The 22257-nt window shown below is 37.0% G+C and overlaps 1 protein-coding gene across 5 annotated transcripts in view; it reads right to left on the bottom strand.

Annotated features, from left to right (window-relative positions):
• The window catches only part of ESR2 (estrogen receptor 2), a 187888-nt gene that overhangs the window by 32762 nt on the left and 132869 nt on the right, over window positions 1-22257 (bottom strand). For all 5 annotated transcript variants that reach the window (XR_014836302.1, XR_014836300.1, XM_021081294.2 and 2 more), the window contains 2 exon segments: window positions 20923-21039; window positions 656-955 (listed from right to left, as the gene is read on the bottom strand). Coding sequence is in view for 3 of the 5 variants with exons in the window: in XM_021081294.2 (XP_020936953.2) it covers window positions 656-955; window positions 20923-21039 (417 nt within the window). In the remaining 2 variants the exon portion in view is untranslated.

Below are 22257 nucleotides of genomic sequence, written 5' to 3'. Positions count from 1 at the left end.
TCCTGGAACAATATTTTACAATTCCTATTTAGCATCTGAGAAAACTCTCACACTAAGTCATGCTATGCACCCTCACCTGACCACATCCCTCCTGTCAAGGTGAGGAGTCCACAGCCAAGAGAGGGGTTCAAGTGGAGCCCATATCCCTTCCTTTTAGACCATGGTCCAGGTCCTAGGACCCTAGAACTTCCTGCCCAAATGGCCCTATGCCCACTTCCAGAGCCCTGGGTCTATCTTCCCAGACCGCATCTAAGCATGAGATGTGGCCAACAGGCTAGTGTCTGCAGGAGATATGGACATTTAGGATGGGGTATGTGCATGTGCAGGATGGGTCCGAGGGGCAGGGGGAGAAGAGACTGAGGAAGAGAAGGGGTCCACCATACACAACTCTTTCTGCACTGCTGTGTCTGGTGTACAGAACTCAGTAGAGTCTAAGAATTCTCAACTGGAACCTGGGCTTCCAGAATATGTTGAAGGCTACATGTCAAGATAGGAAGAAAGAACATATTTCATTTAAATGGTATAAAACAAGCTGTCAACCTGTTAAAGATTAAAGACATAGCTGGTGGACCTCCATCTTGTTTTCTTGTGCCCTAAATGTTAGGGGCAGTCGTTTCCACAAATAAACTTAAAGCTAAGACCCAGAAAGCCCTACCCGGAATTTTCTTGGCCCAGCTGATCATGTGTACCAGTTCCTTGTCGGCCAGCTTGGTCAGGGACATCATCATGGAGGCCTCGGTGAAGGGCGTGCTGGGGCGGCTCACCAGCACGTGGGGTGGCTCGGCCTCCAGGAGCGTGAGCACCAGCTGCTCTGGGCTCAGGGTGCTCAGGAGCAGCTCCTTCACTCGGGTTGTGTGATCACCATTCTTCTTGGCTCTGCTCAGGCAGTGCAGATGCCCCTCAGAATTTCTCTGCTTTCGCACTATGCGGTACCCACACCGTTCTCTCCGGGAGCCTAGAGTAGAGAGCAGACAGTAACACAGTACTTTTCCATCTCCTCCACAAGTTCCCCCAGTCACTAGGGTGAACATGAAGCAATGATCTCAGTACAAGACCTAGTCTAGTCTAGAATCTAGTGTCAGAATGGATCTTGGAACAGGAGCCTGACTCATTTTTGATGGCCCATGGGACATGCACTAGAGTATTACATTTGTGACTGTATTAGCAAAAATCAACAATGTCTTTTTAGCGACCATAGCCCAAATGATCTTAAGGTCTTCATTTCAAGTTCATCTATCCCATTTCTAAATCTAAATCCATTTCTCATTTAAAGAATGCTGATATACCTCAGGTTCCAAATCATGAAATTAGGAATTTTCTTCAGGCAGAAAACAGGGAAAAATTAGGAATGGAATATTGATTATTTTCAAACAGTTATCAAATGATTCACTTTCATAACACATCCTTAAATTTTTTTATGTGTGTATAAGTTTATTTCAAATAATAATTGAAAAAATCTGGGAAATATAGAAAAGTACAAATTTTGTCTTAAAGTCAGTTTTCTTTTAATGCTTTTATACTTTTCTGTATTTTATACACAGTAGGATCACAGTATATATACTATTTTATAACCTGCTTTTTCTCTTTTTATTAAAAATGTGCCATTTTATATTTAAAAAATCTATGCAGTGTTCTGTTCTATGAGCACAGCACCACATATATAAAGTGTCCCTTACTGATGGAAATATAGGTTGGTTCTAATTTCTTTGATACTATATATACACACACACACATATCACAATGAAAATACACGCTTATATTTGTATCCAATTACTTCCTTAAATTAAGTCAATGAAGTCAAGTTGCTAAAGATATGTATACATTTAAAGTTTTGATAAATATTGGAGATCCTGTTGTGGCTCAGCAGCAACAAATTTGATTAGTGTCCATGAGGATGCAGGTTCAATCCCTAGCCTTGCTCAGTGGGTTAAGGATTCAGCATTACCGTGAGCTCTGGTGTAGGTTGCAGACACAATTTGGACCTTTCATTGCTATGGCTGTGGCACAGGCCATCAGCTACAGCTTCAATTTGACCCCTCGCTTAGGAACTTCCATATATGACAGTGTGGCCCTAGAAAGACAAAAATAAATGAATAATAAATAAATAAAAATAAAGTTTTGATAAATATTGATAGATTGCCCTCCAAAAGTATTTTTAAATTTATAATCTAAACAATACTTTAAGGGCAACCTATTTTCTCCTCACATCATTGGGCATGAAAAATCATTTTTAACCTTTATTACCCTGACAGGTGACTAAATCTCATTTTACATTGTTATTTTTTAAGTTACTAGTAAGGTTGACAATTACATTTACCCTTCATATTTCTTTTACTTGTATATTGCCTATTTGCTTTTTTTGCCCTCTACCTCCCTACTTGCCTACAAAGGCTCTTTATACATTAATGATAGATAACTTTTGTTACATTCAATATCTGTCTTATTTGTTAACTATCTTTTAACTCTGCTCATGGTGTCTTTTGTGATAAGAAGATTTAGTACACAGTCAAATTTGTCTTTGTTTCACATCAAGATCATACAAATATTCTCCTATTTCTTCTTTAAGTACTTTGAGTACTGTGGTTCAAACTTATTTGGAATTTTATATATGTTTAAATTATGTCCTATTGAAGTTTCATATTACATTTTTCCAAATGGATGTTCAACATCCACAATACCATTTATTAAATAAGTTTTTCCCATGGATTTTTTTTATAAAATGACTTAATAAATGTGTATAAATGTATCTTCTTTCAGATCTTCCATTCTGTTTCATAAATCTGTATTTATATTCTTATTCTGATACCAAAATGTTTCAGTTACTATAAGTTTGTATAGCAGAACACAATGGGATACTGTCTTTAAGAAAGAAAATTTCAAATTAGAATTATACCAAGCTGAACTATCATTCAAATGGATAAATTAAAAATATTTTCAGTTAAAAAATCGAGAACATACATTATTTTACAGTTTCTTTGAAATAAATACTGTGTTCTTTGGGATGGAGAAAAATGAATCTGAAGCAAGCAATGAAAGTCAAGAGGCAATGGTAAGAAAAATTGGTAAGCATGTGAGTAAATCTAAAAAACAGTAAATAACTAAGATAACTAATTTCCAGAGCTACAGAAATGAAGTGGAACCTAAATTCCATAATATAACATATGTGATGAGAGAGGAATAATCTTGGCTAGAACTTTCTAAGATTCTTGATTTGAGAAGAGAGATATCTACCAGAGAGAGTAGCTTGAATTCTAAAATTAATCAAGAATGCATGCTAAAGATAAAAATGTTGTCACTAAAGGAATCAAAACAGAATGTATGACTTCCAAACTAGCAGAATAGAAAAAATAAAACAGGAAAATATGATCAACTCCAAAAAGGAAAAAAATTAGAAAATAACGAATTTTTTAAAGCTCAAAAATAAGATGATAGAAATGAACCCAAATACTAGTGATCACAATAAACATAAACAGATTAGTCAATTAGAGAAACTCTGAGATCACACAAACTTTTTAATCTAGATGTAAACTGGTTGTAAGAAATACATGTAACATACAGAAAAACTGAAACTAAAGGGATAGAAAAAGACATAACAGGTAAAAGTTAAATAAATTGGAGTTACTCTCAATATCAGACAAAATGAACTTTAAGGCAGAATCGTCATTAAGGACTCATCAGTAGATTATAAAAGGAGGATAAATAATTTTAGACTTATATACATCAAACAACAAGAAAACAAGACTATAAATGAAATATCAAAAAGTGAATGAAAGAAGAAGAGAAATTGGCAAATACACTATTATATATGGGATAGTTTATAGTATCTCAGAACTCACAGAACAAATAGATGTGGAAAAAGAGAGAATATAGAACATGTTAATTGCACAATTAAGTTTGAGCTATAAAAACTCATGGAATTTGCAAAAATTATCACATTCTAGGTCATGAATACAATTTCAACTAAAACTGATATTGTGTAGATCATATTCTCTGTGCAAAATAAAACAAAAATAGAGAAATTCTGGAAGCATGAACACAAGGAGATGTAGAAGAGTGGTGCTCTCAGATAGAGCATGGAAGCTTCACACTCGTTCCCCATACCTTGCTTTATGTATCTCTTCCATCTGGCTGCTCCTGAGTTATATCTGTTGAAATAAACAGGTAATCTAACTGTCCCTCCAAGATGAGAGGCAGAGAGAGGATGTGTACTTTGCACTAGTACACAAAGGGAAAGCAGTAGGAATGGGGCCCAGCACTACCTCCTTGTCCTCCCTTCAGGCACAATAAATTGATATTAATATTTTCACTAAGACTTAGGATTGGGATAAGATGTCAGAGAATGAGGACTTAAGCTCCCATTGACAAAAACACCAAAATTACAACTAACTGCTGAACAACCATCAACAAAGTAGACTGGAAACTACCAAAAAAAAAAAAAAAAAAAAAAAAAAGCCTACACTCAAAGACGAAGAAAAAGTCACATCGAGATGGTAGGAGGGGTGCTTTTGGGATATAAGTAATGCCATATCTGCTGGGTGGGCAACCCACAGACTGGAAAACAACTATATTGCAGAGGCTCTCCCACGAGAGTGAGAGTCATGAACAGAGAAGCAATAGCTTAGAGAATTCACCATCACTAAAGCAGCTTTACAACAAATACTACAGGAAACTTCTCTAGGTAGAAAAAGAAAAGGCCACAACCAGAAACAAGAAAATTACTAATGAAGAGGCTCATTGGTAAAGGCAAACATAAAGTAATGGTAGGAAATCAACCACACACAACTATGATACCAAAGCCAGCAATCATGAGAAGAGGAGGGTACAAATGCAGGATACTGAAGATGCATTTGCAATTAAGAGACCAACAACTTAAAACAAATTGTGTGTAGATATAGACTCCCTTATCAAAACCTCTTGGTAACCAGACACCAAAAACCTACAACAGATGCATACACAAATAAGAAAAAGCAATCCAAGCACAACACTAAAGATAGTCATCAAAACTAAAAGAGAACAAGAGATGAGACAAAAGACCTGTACTCTGAAAATTCTAAGATGCTGATGAAAGAACTCAAGATGGAAAAAAAGATGGAAAGATATACCATGCTCTTGGATTGGAAGAATCAATATTTTCAAAATGAATATATTACCCAAGGCAATCTGCAGATTCAATACAATCCCTATCGAATTACCTATGGCATTTTTTCACAGAACTGAATCAAAAAATTTTTAATTTTGTATGTAAACACAAAAGACACTGAATAGCCAAAGCAATCCTGAGAAAGAAAAATGGAGGTGGTAGAATCAGGCTCCCTGGTTTCAGAATATATTACAAAGCTATAATCATAAGAACAGTATGGTGTTGGCACAAAAACAGACCTATAAATCAATGGAACAGGATAGAGAGCCCAGAAATAAACCCAAGAACCTATGGTCAATTAATCTATGACAAAGGAGGCAAGAACATACAATGGAGAAAAGACAGTCACTTAAATAAGTGGTGTTGGGAACACTGTACAGATACATGTAAAAGAATGAATTTAGAACACTTTCTAACACCATACACAAAAATAAACTCAAAATGGATTGAAGACCTAAACATAAGATCAGACACTATTAAACTCTTAGAGGAAAACATAGGCTGAACACTCTGACATAAACCAAAGCAATATCTTCTCAGATCCACCTAAAGTAATGAAAATAAAAACAAAAATAAACAAATGGAACCTAATTAAACTTAAAAGCTTTTGCACAGCAAAGGAAACAATAAATAAAGTGAAAAGACAACCCACAAATGGGAGAATATATTTGCAAATGAAGCAACTGACATGGGATTAATCGCCAAAATATACAAACACCTACTGTAGCTCAATATCAAAAAAACAAACAACCCAATCAAAAAATGGGCAGAAGATCTAAATAGACATTTCCCCAAAGAAGATATAACGATAGTAAAAAAAAAATGAAAAAAATGCTCAGCATCTCTAATTATTAGAGAAATGTAATTCAAAACTACTATGAGATACCACTTTACACCAGCTAGAATGGCCATCAAACAATAAATGCTGAAGAAAGTATGGAGAAAAGGGAACCCTTCTATACCATTAGTAGGAATGTAAATTGGTGCATCCATGATGGAAAAAACTGTGGCATTTCCTCAAAAAACTATAAATAGAATGCATGGTAATCATGAACCAAAAATCTAAAAAGTAAAGAAAAAGTAATCCAAACACAACACAAACCAGAGGAGAAAAGAATAAAAGAAAAAAAAGGGGGGGGGGAATACCTACAAAAACAAAGCCAAACAATTAACAAAATGGCAATAATAACACACATATTGTTAATGACCTTAAATGTAAATGGAGTAAATGCTCCAACCAAGAAACAGATTGGCTGAATGCATCTGAAAACAAGACCAATATATATGCTGTCTATAGGAAACCCACTTCAGATCTAGAGACACATATAGACTGAAAGTGAAGGGATAGAAAATGATATTCCATGCAACTGGAAATCAAAAGAAAGCTGGAATAGCAATACTTGTATCAGACAAAAGAGACATACATTTATTTATTTATTTATTTATTTATTTATGTATGTATGTATGTATGTATGTATGTCTTTTTAGAGTCACACCTGCAGCATAACCTACACCACAGCCACAGGAACGTAGGATCCAGGCCACATCTGTGACCTACACTGCAGCTCATGGCAACACTTGATCCTCAACTCACCGAGTGAGGCAGGGATTGAACCCATGTCCTCATGGGTACTAGTCAAGTTCATCACCATTGAGCCATAATGGGAACCCCAAAAGAGACTTTTAAAAAGACTGCTACAAGAGACAAAGAAAGACACTACATGCTGATCAAGGGATCAATCCAAGAAGATATAACAATTGTATAGAAAAATATGGACGCACATAAGAGAACCTCAAAATATAAGGCAAATGTTGACAGACATAAAATGAGAAATTGACGGTAATAATACATAACAGAGAGGGAATTTAACACCCTGCTTACATCAAGGGACATGTCATCCAGACAGAAAATCAATAAGGAAACATAGGTCTTAAATAACACTTTAGACCAGACAGACTTAATAGATATTTACAGAGCATTTCATCTGAAAGCAGTAGGACACACTTTCTTTTCAAATGCACATGGAACATTCTCCAGGATAGATCACATGCTGGTTCCATGCAGCAATTCTCAGTAAATTTAAGAAGACTGAAATTTCATTAAGCGTCTTTTCCAACCACAACACTATGCATGAAATTATAAATTAACGACAACGGAAAGACTCCAAAAAGCAAAAATATGTATATGATAAACAATGTTCTACTAAACAAATGGATTAACAAAGAAATGAAAGAAGAAATTTAAAAATACCTAAATACAAACGAAAATGAAAACATGATGATCCAAAACCTATGGGATACAGCAAAAGCTGTTTGAAGAGTGAAGTTTATTACTCAATGAATTTATTGCATTTATAGTTGTACAATGATCATCACAATCCAGTTATATAGGATTTCCATCCCACATCCCCAGTGCATCCCCACACCCCCCAAACTGTCTCCTTTGGAAATCATAAGTTTTTCAAAGTCTGTGACTCAGTATCTGTTCTGCAAAGAAGTTCATTGTGTCCTTTTTTTTCAGATTCCACATGTCAGTGAAAGCATTTGATGATGGTGTCTCAGTGTCTGACAGACTTCACTTAGCATGATAATTTCTAGGTCCATCCATGTTGCTAAAAATGCCCGTATTTCATTCCTTTTAATGGCTGAGTAATATTCCATTGTGTATATGGACCACCTCTTCTTGATCCACTCCTCTGTCGAAGGACATTTAGGTTGTTTCCATGTCTTGGCTATTGAAAAATAGCACTGCAATGAACACTGGATTACATGTGTCTTTTCAAGTTATGGTTTTCTCTGGATAGATGCCCACGAGTTGGATTGCTGGATCAGATGGTAGTTCTATTTTTACTTTTCTGAGGAATCTCCATACTGCTTTCCACAGTGGTTGCACCAAATTACAATCCCACCAACATTGTAACAGGGTTCCTTTTTCTCTACACCCTCTCCAGCACTTATTGTTTGTAGACTTTTTGATGATGACCATTCTGGCTGGTGTAAAGTGGTACCTCATAGTGGTTTTGATTTGCATTTCTCTAATAATGAGTGATGTTGAACATCTTTTCATGTGTTTTTTGGCCATCTACAGGGCTTCTTTGGAGAACTGTCTGTTTAGATCTTCTGCCCATTTTTTGATGGGGTTGTTTTTTTTTGGTATTGAGCTGCAGAAGGTGTTTATAAATTTTGGAGATGAAACCCTTGTCAGTTGCTTCATTTGCAAAGATTTTCTCCCATTCTATGAGTTGTCTCTTTGTTTTGTTTAGGGTTTCCTTTGCTATGCAGAAACTTTTAATTTAATTAGGTCCCATTTGTTTATTTCTGTTTATACTGTCATTACTCTAGGAGGTGGATCTGAGAAGATGTTGCTGTTTTTTATGTCGGTGAGTGTTTGACCTACGTTTTCCTCTAAGAGTTTAATAGTGTCTGGTCTTATATCTAGGTCTTTAATCCATTTGGAGTTTATTTTTGTGTATGGTGTTAGGAAGTGTTCTAATTTCATTCTTTTCCATGTGGCTGTCCAGTTTTCCCAGCACCATTATTGAACAGGCTGTCTTGTCTCCATGTATATTCTTGCCCCCTTTGTCATAGATTAGTTGACTGTAGGTGCATGGGTTTAATTTTGGGCTTTCTATCCTGTTCCACTGATCTATATTTCTTCTTTGTGCCAATACCATATGGTTTTGATGACTGTTGCTTTGTAGTATAGTCTGAAGGCCAGGAGCCTGATTCCTCCAGGCTATTTTTCTCAGGATGTCTGGCTATTATGGGTCTTTTGAGCTTCCAAACAAACTTTAAAATATTTTGTTTGAGTTCTGTGAAAAATGTCCTTGGTAATTTGAGATGAATTGCACTGAATCTGTAGATTGCCTTGGGTAGTATAGTCATTTTGATAATACTGACACTTCCAATCCAAGAGCATGGTATGTCTTTCCATCTATTTGTGTCATCTTTGATTTCTTTCATCAGTGTCTTATAGTTTTCAGAGTACAGGTCTTTTGTCTCTTTGGGTGGTAGGTTTACTCCTAGGTATTTTATTCTTTTTGATGAGATGGTAAACGGGATTGCTTCCCTAATTTCTCTTTCTGATCTTTCATTGATAGTATATAGAAATGCAGTCAATTTCTGCGTATTAATTTTGTATCCTGTGACTTTGCCAAATTCATTGACAAGCTGTAACAGTTTCTGGTAGTGTCTTTAGGATTCTCTAGGTATAGTATCATGTCACCTGCAAATATTGATAGTTTTACTTCTTCCCTTACAATTTGGACGGATTCCTTTTATCTCTTTTACTTCTCTTTTTGCTGTGGCTAGGACTTCCAAAATTATCTTGAATAGTAGTAGCGAGAATAGACATCCTTGTCTTGTTCCTGATCTCAGCAGGGATTCTTTCAGCTTTTCTCCATTGAGAATGATGGGTTTGTCATATATGGCCTTTATTATGTTGAGGTAGGTTCCTCTATGCCCACTTTCTGATGGGTTTTTTAATCAGAAATGGGTATTGGATTTTGTCAAAGGCTTTTTCCACGTCTATTGAGAGGATCATATGGTTTTTATTCTTCAGTTTGTTAATGTGGGGTATCACACTGATGGATTTGCGGATATTGAAGATTCCTTGCATCCCTGGGATAAATCCCACTTGATCATGATGTACAATCCTTTTAATGTATTCTTGGATGTGGTTTGCTAGTATTTTGTTTAGGATTTTTGCATCGATGTTCATCAGTGAAATTGGCCAGTAGTTTTCTTTTTTTGTGGTATCTTTGTGGTCTGTTTTTGGTATCAGGGTGATGGTGGCCTCATAGAATGAGTTTTGGAGTGTCCCTTCCTCTGCAATTTTTTTGGAATAGTTTCAGAAGGATAGGTGTTAGCTCTTCTCTAAATGTTTGATAAAATTCACCTGTGAAGCCATCTGGTCCTGGACTTCTGTTTGTTGGAAGTTTTTAAATCACAGTTTCAATTTCAGTTCTTGTGATTGGTCTATTCATCTTTTCTATTTCATCTTGGTTTAGTCTTAGAAGATTGTATTTTTCTAAGAATTTGTCCATTTCTTCTGGGTTTTCCATTTTATTGGCATAGAGTTGCATATAGTAGTCTCTTATGATCCTTTGTATTTCTGTGATGTCCATTGTTACTTTTCCTTTTTCATTTCTAATTTTATTGATTTGAGTCCTCTCTTTTTCTTGATAAGTCTGGCTAAGGGTTTATCAATTTTGTTGATCTTTTCAAAGAACCAGCTTTTCGTTTCCTTGATCTTTGCTATGGTTTTCTTTGTTTCTATTTCATTGATTTCTGCTCTGATCTTTATGATTTCTTTCCTTCTACTAACTTTAGCTCTTGTCTGTTCTTCTCTAGCTGCTTTAGATGTAAATTTAGGTTATTTGAGCTTTATCTTGTTTCCTGAGATGGGCTTGAATTGCTATAAACTTTCCTGTTAGAATGGCTGTTGCTGCATCCCATAGATTTTTGAGTATTGTGTCCTTGTTGTCATTTTCTTCTAGGTATTTTAAAATTTCCTCTTTGTTTTCTTCCGTGATCCAATGGTTGTTTCATAGCATGTTGTTTAGTCTCCATGCGTTTGTGTTTTTTGCATTTTTTTTCTTGTTGTTGATTTCCAGTCATATATAGCCTTGAGGTCAGAAAAGATGCTCGATATGATTTCAATTTTATTAAAGTTACTGAGGTTTGATTTGTAGCCAAGGATGCGATGTTAGAGAATGTGCCATGTGCACTTGAGAAGAATGTGTATTCTGTTGTTTTTGGATGAAATGTCCTATAAATATCTATTAAGTCCATCTGGTCTAATGCTTCATTCAGGTCCTGTGTTTCCTTATTGATTTTCTGTCTGGATGTTCTGTCCATTGCTATAAGTGGGATGTTAAAGTCCCCCACTATGATTGTGTTATTGTCGATTTGTGTTTTTAAGGTTGTTAGCAGTTGCCTTATATATTGTGGTGAACCTATGTTGGGTGCGTAGATATTTAAAATTGTTGTATCTTCTTCTTGGATTGATCTTTTGATCATTATGTAGTGACCTTCCTTGTTCCTTAAAATATTCTTCATTTTAAAGTATATTTTACCTGACATGAGTATTGCTACTCCAGCTTTGATTCATGTTTGCATGGAATGTTTTCTTCCATCCTCTCACTTTCAATTTCTATGTGTCCCTAGAAGTGAAGTGGGTCTCTTGAAGACAGCATATATATAGATCTTGTTTTTGTATCCATTCAGCCAGTCTATGTCTTTTGGTTGGGGCATTTAGTCCATTCATATTTAAGGTAATTGATATGTATGTTTTATTGCCATTTTATTAATTTCTTTTTTGTTGCTCTTTATTCGTCCCTTCTTCTCTTGTTCTCTCCTGTTGTCATTTGATGACTATCTTTAGTGTTGTATTTGAGTTGATTTTTATTTGTTTGTGTATCAATTGTAGATTTTTGGTTTGCAGTTATTCTGAAGTTTTGATATAAGAGTCTATATATATATATATGAGATTGTTTTAAGTTGTTGTTCTCTTAATTGCAAGTTCATCTCCAGTGTCCTGCATTTGTACCCACCTCTTCTCATGATTTCTGATTTTGGTGCCATAATTGTGCATGGATGATTTCATATCTTTACTGCATATATACCTTTACTGGTGAGCCTTGTCATTTGTGATATTTTTGTTTCTGGTTGTGGCCTTTTCTTTTCTGCCTAGAGAAATTCCTTTAGTATTTGTCGTAAAGCTTGTTTAGTGTTGCTGAATTCTCTTAGCTTTTGCTTATCTGTATACCTTTTGATTTCTCCTTCAAATCTGAAGGAGAGCCTTGCTGGGTAAAGTAATCTTGGCTGGAGGTTTTTTCCTTTCATCATGTTAAGTATATCATGCCACTCCCTTCTGGCCTGCAGAGTTTCTGATGAAAAATCTGCCAGTAACCTTTTTGGGGTTCCCTTGTATGTTTTTTATTTCTTTCCCCTAGCTGCTTTCATTATTTTCTCCTTGTCTTTAATTTTGGTCACTTTGATAAATATGTGTCTCAGGGTGTTCCTCCTTGGGTTTATTTTATATCGTACTCTTTGCACTTCCTGGATTTGAGTGAGTGGTTCCTTTCCCATGTTAAGGAAGTTTTCAGCTATTAACTCTGAATATTTTTTCTGTCCCCTTCTCTCTCTCTTCTCCTTCTGGCACCCCTATAATACGGATGTTGGTAAGTGTAACGTTGTCCCACAGTTCTCTGAGACTCTCTTCATTTGTTTTCAATCTTTTCTCTCTTTTCTGTTCCACATCCGTAATTTCCACTGGTCTGTCTTCCACCATGTTTATTCATTCTTCTGCCTCCTGTATTCTGCTGTTGGCTGCTTCTAGTGAATTTTTTATTTCAGTTATTGTTTTTGCATTTCTACTTTTTAAAGTTTTATATCTTGTTTCTCTTTGCTCAGTGTTTCCTGTAAATTATCCATCTTTGCCTCCAGTTTATTTCTAATGTCTTGCATCATCTTCAGCATCAACAGTCTAAAGTCTTTTTCCTGGAGGCTGAGAATCTCCTCATTGCTTAGCTGATTTTCTGGGTTTTTTTTTCTTTCTCCCTCATCGGAGTTATAGTCTCTGTCTTTTCATTTTTATAGGCTTTTGGTGTGGTGACCTTTTTACAGATAATAGAGTTGTAGCCTCTCTTCTGGTGTCTTACCGCTTGTGGCTGAAGTTGGTATGGGGGCTTGCTGTAGGCTTCCTGATGAGAGTAAGTGATACCTGCCCACTGGTAGGTGGAGCTGATTCCTACCCCTTTGGTGGGTGGGGTTTTGTGTCTGGATGAGATTAGAGGTGGCTCTGTGCCTGGGGTGTCTTTAGGCAGCTTGTTTACTTCAGGTTGGGGCTGTGATCCCACCTGGATTGTTTTCCCTGGTGGCCAAAAATGGCCACCTCCAGAGAAAGGCACAGCTGCTGAATATTCCCCAGAGTTTTGCTTCCAATATCTTTTCCCCACGACAAACCACATTCACCCCTGTTCTCCCATGGTGTCCTCCTAGAACTGCAGTCAAGTTTGACACAGCTTCCTATGGAGACTTTGCTTTGCCCTGGGACCCAGTGCATGTGAAAGTCTGTGTGCACCTTTTAAGAATGGGGTCCCATTTCCCCCAGTCCTGTGGAGCTCCTGCGCACAAGCCACTGGCCTTCAATGCCAGATGCTTGGGGGCTCTTTCTCCCAGTGCCAGATCCCCACACGTGGGAGTTTTATGTGGGGCTCAGAACTCTCACTCCTGTAGGTGAGTCTCTTTGATAGTTACTTTCCAGTCTGTGGGGCTTCCCACCTGGGAGGTATGGGGTTGCTACATCATGTAATTGCCCCTCCTACCTCTTGATGGGCTTCCTCTTTGTCTTCTGGAGTAGGATATCTTTTTGAAAGTTTCTGGTCCATTTGAAGATTTCTCAGCATTTAGTTGTAAATTTTGTTGTTTTTAGGAGAAAAGTTGAGCTCCAGTCCTTTTATTCTGCCATCTTAAACCCATCCATGGCAAAAGTGAAGTTAATAGTGATACAAGCTTATGTGAGGAAATAAAAAAAATTCTCAAATAAACAACCTAAACTTATACTTAAAGCAGGAGAGAAAAGTAGAAGAAACACAACCCCAAATTAGCAGAAGGTAAGCGATCATAAAAATCAAAGTGGAAATACATGAATTAGAGACTAAAAAACAATATTAATGATATTGGCTGATTCTTTGAAAAGATAAAGAAAACTGATAATCCTTTAGAAAGATAATCCTTTAGAAAGACTTATCAAGACAAAAAAGGAGAGATAAGAAAACTGATAAACCTTTGGCAAGACTTATTAAGGAAAAAATCAATAAAACTAGAAAGAAAAAAGGAGAAATGACAACAAACGCCACAGACATACAGAGAATCATGAAACTATTATAAGCAACTATACACCATTAAAATGGACAACCCAGAAGAAATAGACAAATTCTTAGAAAGGAACAACCTCCAAAGTTACAACCTTAAAGACTGAACCAGCAAGAAATAGAAAATATGAACAGATCTTTACAAGTAATGAAATTAAGCCTGTTCTTTTTAAACTTCCAACAAACAAAAGTCCAGGACCAGATGCCTTCACAGGTGAAATCTGTCTTACATTTAGAGAAGAGTGAACAATGCAGCAGTTCCTGTTGCGGCTCAGCAGATTAACAACCTGACAGAGTGTCCACAAGGATGCAGATTTGATCCCTGGCTTCACTCAGTGGACTAAGGATCCAGCATTGCTGCAAGCTGTAGCACAGGTCACAGATGCAGCTTGGATTCAGCACTGCTGTGGCAAAGGCCAACAGCTGCAGCTCCAATTTGACCCCTAGCCCTGGAAACTCCATATGCCACAGGTGTGGCCCTAAAAAGAAAAGAAAAAAAAAAAAAAACAATTGCAGATGAAGGAGTATTTCCAAATTCATTCTATGAGGCCACCATAACCAGACAGATACCACCAAAAAAGAAAAGTACACGCCAATATCACTGATGAACACAACTGTAAGCAACATCAATAAGATACTATAAAATTGAATCCAACAATACATCAAAAGGATCATACACCATGATCAAGTGGGATTTATCCCAGGGATGCAAGGATTCTTTGATATATGCAAATCAATCAGTGTGATACACTACATTAACAAATTCAAGAATAAAAACTATATTATCATTTTAATAGATACAGAGAAAGCTACTGATAAAATTCCACAGCCTTTAATGATAAAAACTCTCCAGAAAGTGTGAATACAGGGAACCTACCTCAATATAATAAAGGCCATAGATGACAAATCCACAGCTAACATCATACTCAATCATGAAAGACTGAAAAAATTTCCGCTAAGATCAATAACAAGAGAGGAATGTCAGTTTTTCACCATTTCCATTCAACAGTGAACTAGTGGTTTGAGTTAAGGCAATGCAACAGGCAAGAAAAATAACTTAAAAGCATTCAGATTAGAAAACCAGACAAAGATACCCACTCTTGTCACTTTTATTTAACATACTTTTGGAAGTCCTAGCCACAAAAATCAGAGAAGAAAAAGAAATGAAAGGAACTCAAATTGGAAAGGAAGAAGTAAAACTATCACTATTTGCAGATGACATGATACTATACCTAGAGAATCCTAACTCCATTAAAAAACTACTAGAGCTCATCAATGAATTTGGGAAAGTTGGAGGATGCAAAATTAACAAACAGAAATCTCTTACATTTCTATATGCTAACAACAAAATACTAGAAAGAGAAATTAAGGAAACAATTGCATTTATCACTGCATCAAAAAGAGTAAAATACTAAGAAGGCAAAGACTTGTTCTCTGAAAAAAATATAATATCTATAGAATGGGAGAAATAATTGCCAATGATGTGAAAGATAAGGGATTAATTTCCAAAATATACCAACAGCTCATACAGCTCAGTATCAAAAAACCAAACATCCAATAAAAAAATGGAGAGATTTAAAAAGACATTTCTCCAAACAGAACATACATGTGGTAACCAGGCATGTGAAAAGTTGTTCAACATCATTAATATTAGAGAAATTCAAATCAAAACTAAAACGAGGTATCCCCACACTCCAGTTAGAATGGCTATCATCAAAAAATCTACCAACAGTAAATGCTGGAGAAGGTGTGGAGAAAAAGGAACCTTCCTACACTGTTGGTATGAATGTAAATTGGTACAGCCATTATGGAGAACAGTATGGAGTCTCCTTTAAAAACTAAAAATAGAGCTACCATTTGATCCTGCAATCTCACTCATGGGCATATATCTGAAGAAAATCATGATTTAAAAAGATACATGCACCCCAATGTTCACTGCAGAACGACTAACAATAGCCAGGACGTTGACAACCTGAATGTCCATTAACAGAATGAATGGATAACGAAGATGTGGTACATATACACAATGGAACTATTACTCAGCCATAAAAAGAATGAAATAATGCCATTTGCAGCAATATAGATGGACCTAGAGATTATCATACTAAATTAAATGTCAGAGAAAGACAAATATAGTATATATCACTTGTATGTGTAATCTGAAAAAAAAGATACAAATGAACTTATTTACAAAAAGAAATAGACTCACTGATCTAGAAACAAATTTACAGTTATCAAAGGCAAAGTGGGTAGGAAGGATAAATTAGGAGTTTGGGATTAATACATATATATTACCATATATAAAATAAACAACAAGGGTCTACTGTGTAGCCCAGGAAATTACTCAATATCTTGTCATAACCTATAGTGGAAGACAATGTAAAAAAAAGAAAAAGAATATAGATATTTATATTTATATTTTTATAACTGAATCACTTTACTGTACACCTGAAACAAATGCAACATTTTTAATCAACTCTATTTCAATAAGAATTAAAAATAGAAATCAATAATAAAATACAGTTTCTGAGCCCCTTTAAATTTGAGCACAAAATGTTTCTAAATATCCATTAGTTAAAGAGAAAATTTAAAGAGGAATTTAAAAAGATGTAAGTCACGGAGTTCCTATTATTGCTCAGCAGGTTAAGAACCCGACTAGTATCCATAAGGATTCAGGTTCTATCCCTGGCCCTGCTCAGTGGGTTAAGGATCTGGCGTTGCCACGAGCTGTGGTGTAGGTCACAGACATGGACTAGGTCCTACATCACTGTGGCTGTGGTGTAGGCTGGCAGCTGGAGCTCCGATTCAACCCTTAGCCTTGGAACTTCCATATCCTGTGAGTGCAGCCCTAAAAAGCAAAAATCAAAAAAAGACGTAAGTCAGGATGTCATTAACATGGGCATAACTTCTACATGAAGTTTCCCTAAAATAAATCTAAGTGTTAAAACCAGAATGCCTATTAGTTATTATTAGTTAGGTGGCATGAGAAAACTTATTTTTTCCCAGGAAAATTTATCTGAATTTCCCTTATCTCTGGCTAACTGCTGTAGAAGGATGGGCTCTATTCATCTAGGGATAACTGAATCAAAAATTTTTCAAAGAATTAAAAGCCTAAAACAAAATGCATTTTACCAATAATCAGAGTCTATTATTATTTACATTATATACTATAATTATATCATTATTATTAAAGAACAATTAGAACTCCAGAGTAAATTGGGACACACTGTGTGGCTTATGAAAGTATCTTTCTTTTTTTTTTGAAAGTATCTTTCTGATCACACATTTCTCTTTTGTGGAGTACATGAGGGTAAGGAGTTTACAAAACAGGTTTCCATACAAAGCAAAAGGTTTTGATGCCCTATCTTCAGATTTATTTGACCAACTTTCCCCAACAACGTTCTATGCACCAGATCCTGTTCTTAGTTAGGATCAATAAAATAGAGCCTCTAGAATCTATTGGTAGAGCTATTTTTAACTGGTAAATAAGGTTGTAGTCTATATACTAGAATAAAATGAAATTGAGAAGTCAGAAAAAAAATAGAGTAAAATAAAGTTCTTGACAAAGGACTTGCATTTTTCTACCAAGGACATCCCTAGTGTTATGGCTTTGACGCTGTAATCTAGGCAGAGTCACTCAGTGTGCCTCTGAGTGAGGCTGAATGAGAAATTACCAAATCGGAGTGATCCATATTACAAAGTTCCCCAGTGAGACAAAGATGACAACAACAATGGTAAATGATGATAATGACAGCTAACATCTACAGGAAGCTTCTATATGGCAGACATTGTGTATCATACATAGATGACCCCATTCGCACAAATGCCCTAGAGGGCAGGCACTATTCCCACTTCCAACATACACAGAGGGTCCAGGTACTAGAGCTCAAATAACTCACCCAAGGTAGAAAGGCTAGAAAATAGCAGAAGCAGGTGGAAATCCAATCAGAGGTCTGAATCTGGAGCTGGTGACTTTAACCACTATTTTACATCACCTCCCCATCAAATCACTTTCAAGTGTATGTACAACAGGTGGATTAAAAGGTGGCATCTGAAAGATGCTGAGTTATTGTCCCAACACAGGGATGTAGATCAAATATATAGCTATTCAGGTTGTTTTGCTGGCTATTTACATTTCAGTGCACCCTTATAATAAAGCTTTATCCCTCAGGTTAATCTGTTTGGGTGGGTATCCTCTTACCATTTAAACAACAGCTAAAGAGACAAGATGGGAAATAGAGAAGAAAAAGGTGATAACCTAAGGGAGAGGATTTCTTAATAAAAGGGGGAAGTGGAATTGTCCAGGAGGATCCAGAATGCAGGGAGAATCCCTAATCTTCTAAGATTGGACAGAGGAAAGAATCTCGATCGAAAGTTTTTTCAGGAGGGTGGACAAGAATTTCGTGCTGCAAAAGGAGGGAGGCATAGTAAAGAAATTTCACCCCATATGGTCTTTTTCAATGGTCAGTAAAGGGCCATAATATCCTTCTGGTTACAAATCAACCTACTTCATTTCTCCCGTAATCTTGAAAGATAATACTTTTTCTTAGCTAACTCTACCTAGCAACTTTTTTGGCCAAATTCAATGGCTTTTTCCAGGAAAAATTTATCTATATCTCTAAACTCTGCTTTGTCAAACTGTATTGTACCAAAACTCCTAACTTATAAGAGTTTTTCAATGAGGGAGAAAGGAAGAAAAACTAAAATTGAATGCCAGACCTATGCTTGGTCTTTATATATGTTTTCATACATATTCCTCACAAAACTCAGTGAAGCAGATATCTCTGTTTCAAAGATAAGTGAGGATCAGAAAGTTTAGGGTGTTTAGGCGGTCACATTAGCAAGAAGAGATGAGACAAACTGAGATCAAGTCTACAGTGATCCAAGGGTGATGTTCTTCTCACGACATACAGTGCCCCCTACGGGCAGAGTGTATCTGCTGCTCCTGATCCTGAACCTGCAAGGGCCACAGCCACCAACAGACCCTGGTATATTCAACACGTTCTATCCCAAGACTAAGTTGGAAGTCATTAAAAAAAAATACATAACTTAAAATATTGTTTAACTTGGAATTCCCATCTTGGTGCAGCAGAAACGAATCCGACTAGGAACCATGGTTACGGGTTCAATTCCTGGCCTTGCTCAGTGGGTTAGGGGTCTGGCATTGCCGTGAGCTGTGATGTAGGTCGCAGATGTGACTCAGATCTGGTGTTGCTGTGGCTCTGGCGTGGGCCGGTGGCTACAGCTCCAATTAGACCCCTAGCCTGGGAACCTCCATATGCCGGGGGTGTGGCCCTAAAAAGGACAAAAGACAAAAAAATATATATTGTTTAACTTAAACATGAAATATTTATTTACAATCTTTGGTCAGAGGGCCAAGGATTTCTCTTTAAGCACCTCTGCCAATTAAATCACAAGTTAGTCTCCTGTGTAAATCACACCCATGATACCTTGCCTCTGGATTTCCAGTTTCAGCTACTTTAAAACAGAGTAAGAACTTAGGCACTCCTAAAGCAATCTGAATTCAGACTCTTTTTGGGTTTATGCTTTCCCCCAATCTTACCCGTATTTAACCCAATAGCTATCGGTCCTTTATAGTATTCAAAGCTTTCAAAGAACCATCTTTTCCTACTCATATTTCATATGTTTGCATAAATTTTAATTAAATTATATGAGTTAATAATTATAATGAGACAAACAGGTTTGAGAAGAAGACCAATGGTTACTGATGAAGATTTAACTGAAGTGGTGTTTAGGTCATGGGCACTTGCAAGATGTTTCACAGGGAAAATGGAGAACATTAGTGATTCTCAGGAGCCAGAAAACTGAGATGAAATTAACAGAACTTCTAATGTAATTCGGTACTAGGTTAGGAGACAGAGAATATTTGAGAGGTAGAGCTACCAAGAGACTGTCAGGGAGAGAGGAGAGAGATTTTTTTTTTTTTTTTTTTTACTTTTCAAATAGTTACAAAGAGGAGTTTCCTGGTGGCTTAGCTGACAAAGGACCCAGTATCGTCACTGTTGTGGCTCGGGTTACTGCTGTGACACAGGTTCAAGTTCTGGCCCGGGAACTTCTGCATGTCATGGTGGCAGCCAAAAAAAAAAAAAAAAAAAAAGTTACAAAGAGAGAAATTACAACTAAACACTCGTAAAATACTGGCTACCGGAAGAATAAGAAAAGTGCAGGCAGGGCTGATATGAGTGTATATGAACAAGGAAGTGTGTACAGACAGGTGAATTGAGTTGGCCAGGTGGAGAGAGTGGAGTGTAGGCATGATTATCAGTTGTTATACTAATGTCCTCATTCCCCTTTGATTTTTCAGGTATATGTATATGTATAAGTACTTACACATATATATGCACACTTACATACTGTCTTATAACAAAACCCATCTCTATGTGCTTTCCAGAGTTCTTCCATGTTTCTGACTCCTATGTATTTTTTTGCACTTCTAGAAAGTTAATACAGGGATTGGCATGAGTCTTCCCCATGGCACCCAAGCAACCCACTTTCTTGTTACCACTTTAACTGTGAACATTTACCAGAACTTCATCCTTAGACTTTTCAAGGCCTCTGGCAGAGCCTGTTTCAGGGCTTCTGGGCCAAGAGTTCTCTAATTCATGCAGCAGCCTCTTCTATGTCAGACCACTTGAACTATAGAAACTTCTTCCCTATGTTGGGCCAAAATCTGCCTCCTGCAACTTGTTCCTTTTCACCCCAGCTCTGTCCTCTGCAGCTGCAGAAATAAATCAAGGCCCCTGCCATGGGGCAGTATCCAAACACTTGATGATATCTACCAAGTCCCATGTCTCCTCTCATCCAGGGGACGTACCTCCAGGGGGGTCCTCAAAATGTCCCCAGCATGTCTCACACACAGCAAAAGGGGAAAGAAACACTCACCACACTTCACCATTCCGACTTCATAGCACTTTCGAAGTCGGCAGGCCTGGCAGCTTTTACGCCGGTTCTTATCTATCGTACACTGGTTTGTAGCTGGACAAATATAATCATTATGTCCTATAGCAGAGCAAAAAGAAAAGGAAATGTGTTGTTAGCCTATTTTGATTAAACGTCTTCCTGGCCAACCTTGCAGCTAATGGTACAAGCTGAGAGACAGGGGACGTCCATGGACACCACGTTCGGCCTCATGAGTGTGCTGAGTGAGTAAAAGAAACCTAAGAATATTTAAATATTCTCCTTTTTTAATAACAAGGTTTTTCTCTGCATGTTATTAGAATTCTCAAGAGATACACTTAAAAGTGGTTCCTCTCTGGACATGGAAAATTGGACATGATTTGCTGAAACTGATTTGCTCCAAGTCCCAGAATTCCTCGAGAGAAATACTGTGTCAGTTTACCCATTTCCACTACTTGTATTCTTATTTATTTATTTATTTATTTATTTATTTGTCTTTTTGCCTTTTCTAGGGCCGCTCCTGTGGCATATGGAGATTCCCAGGCTAGGGGTCTAATCACAGATGTAGCCACTGGCCTACGCCAGAGCCACGGCAACAAGGGATCCGAGCCGTGTCTGCAACCTACACCACAGCTCACGGCAACACCAGATCCTTAACGCACTGAGCGAGGCCAGGGATTGAACCTGCAACCTTATGGTTCCTAGTTGGATTCATTAACCACTGCACCACAACAGGAACTCCTCGACTGCTTGTATTCTTTCACATACAGTTTTCTTTGGGATTTAACAGGGCATTGTAATAAAAATTCATAGGTAAATAAGAGAACTAAAAAGGTCAATTTGAAAAATGTAGAAATCAGCAAACTAAGGACAGAAAGAACTGCCACTTGAAAATGACTGTGATGGATTAGATTATTGTTCTTAATTCTTCACTGTCCCCGTTAGACTTTGACCTTGCTGTATCCTAAACCAAGCAGAGTATACCTCCCACCAACTCATGTTGGGCTTGGCCATGGGACATGCTAACGGTAATGGTAGTAAGAGTTTGACTTGGCCTCTTGAGCATGCATGAGAAGAAAAGGCCCAGGGTAGCCACTGGTCCAAGGAGAATGTGGACACGTGCAGATAAGAGCTCAACCCAAAGCCCACAGAGCCAGGCCTTAGAAATAGAGCCACCCTAAACAACTCATAGACCATAACTAAAAAAACTAATGCTCACTACAGTAAACTACAACCTAAACAGTTGTATGGCAATCTCTGACTAGGATAATGATACTTCTTTTAAATCTTTCATGTAAAGGAGAGATAAGAAAATCTCCA

Source organism: Sus scrofa, chromosome 1 (assembly GCF_054392235.1).
Source record: "Sus scrofa isolate SSC_HxYL_T2T_F1_AM1 chromosome 1, Sscrofa_HxYL_maternal_Yorkshire_Landrace_v2.0, whole genome shotgun sequence".
Taxonomy (NCBI): Eukaryota; Metazoa; Chordata; class Mammalia; order Artiodactyla; family Suidae; genus Sus; species Sus scrofa.
Note: the sequence above shows the minus strand (reverse complement) of the source record. Positions and strands in the feature narration are given on the sequence as shown.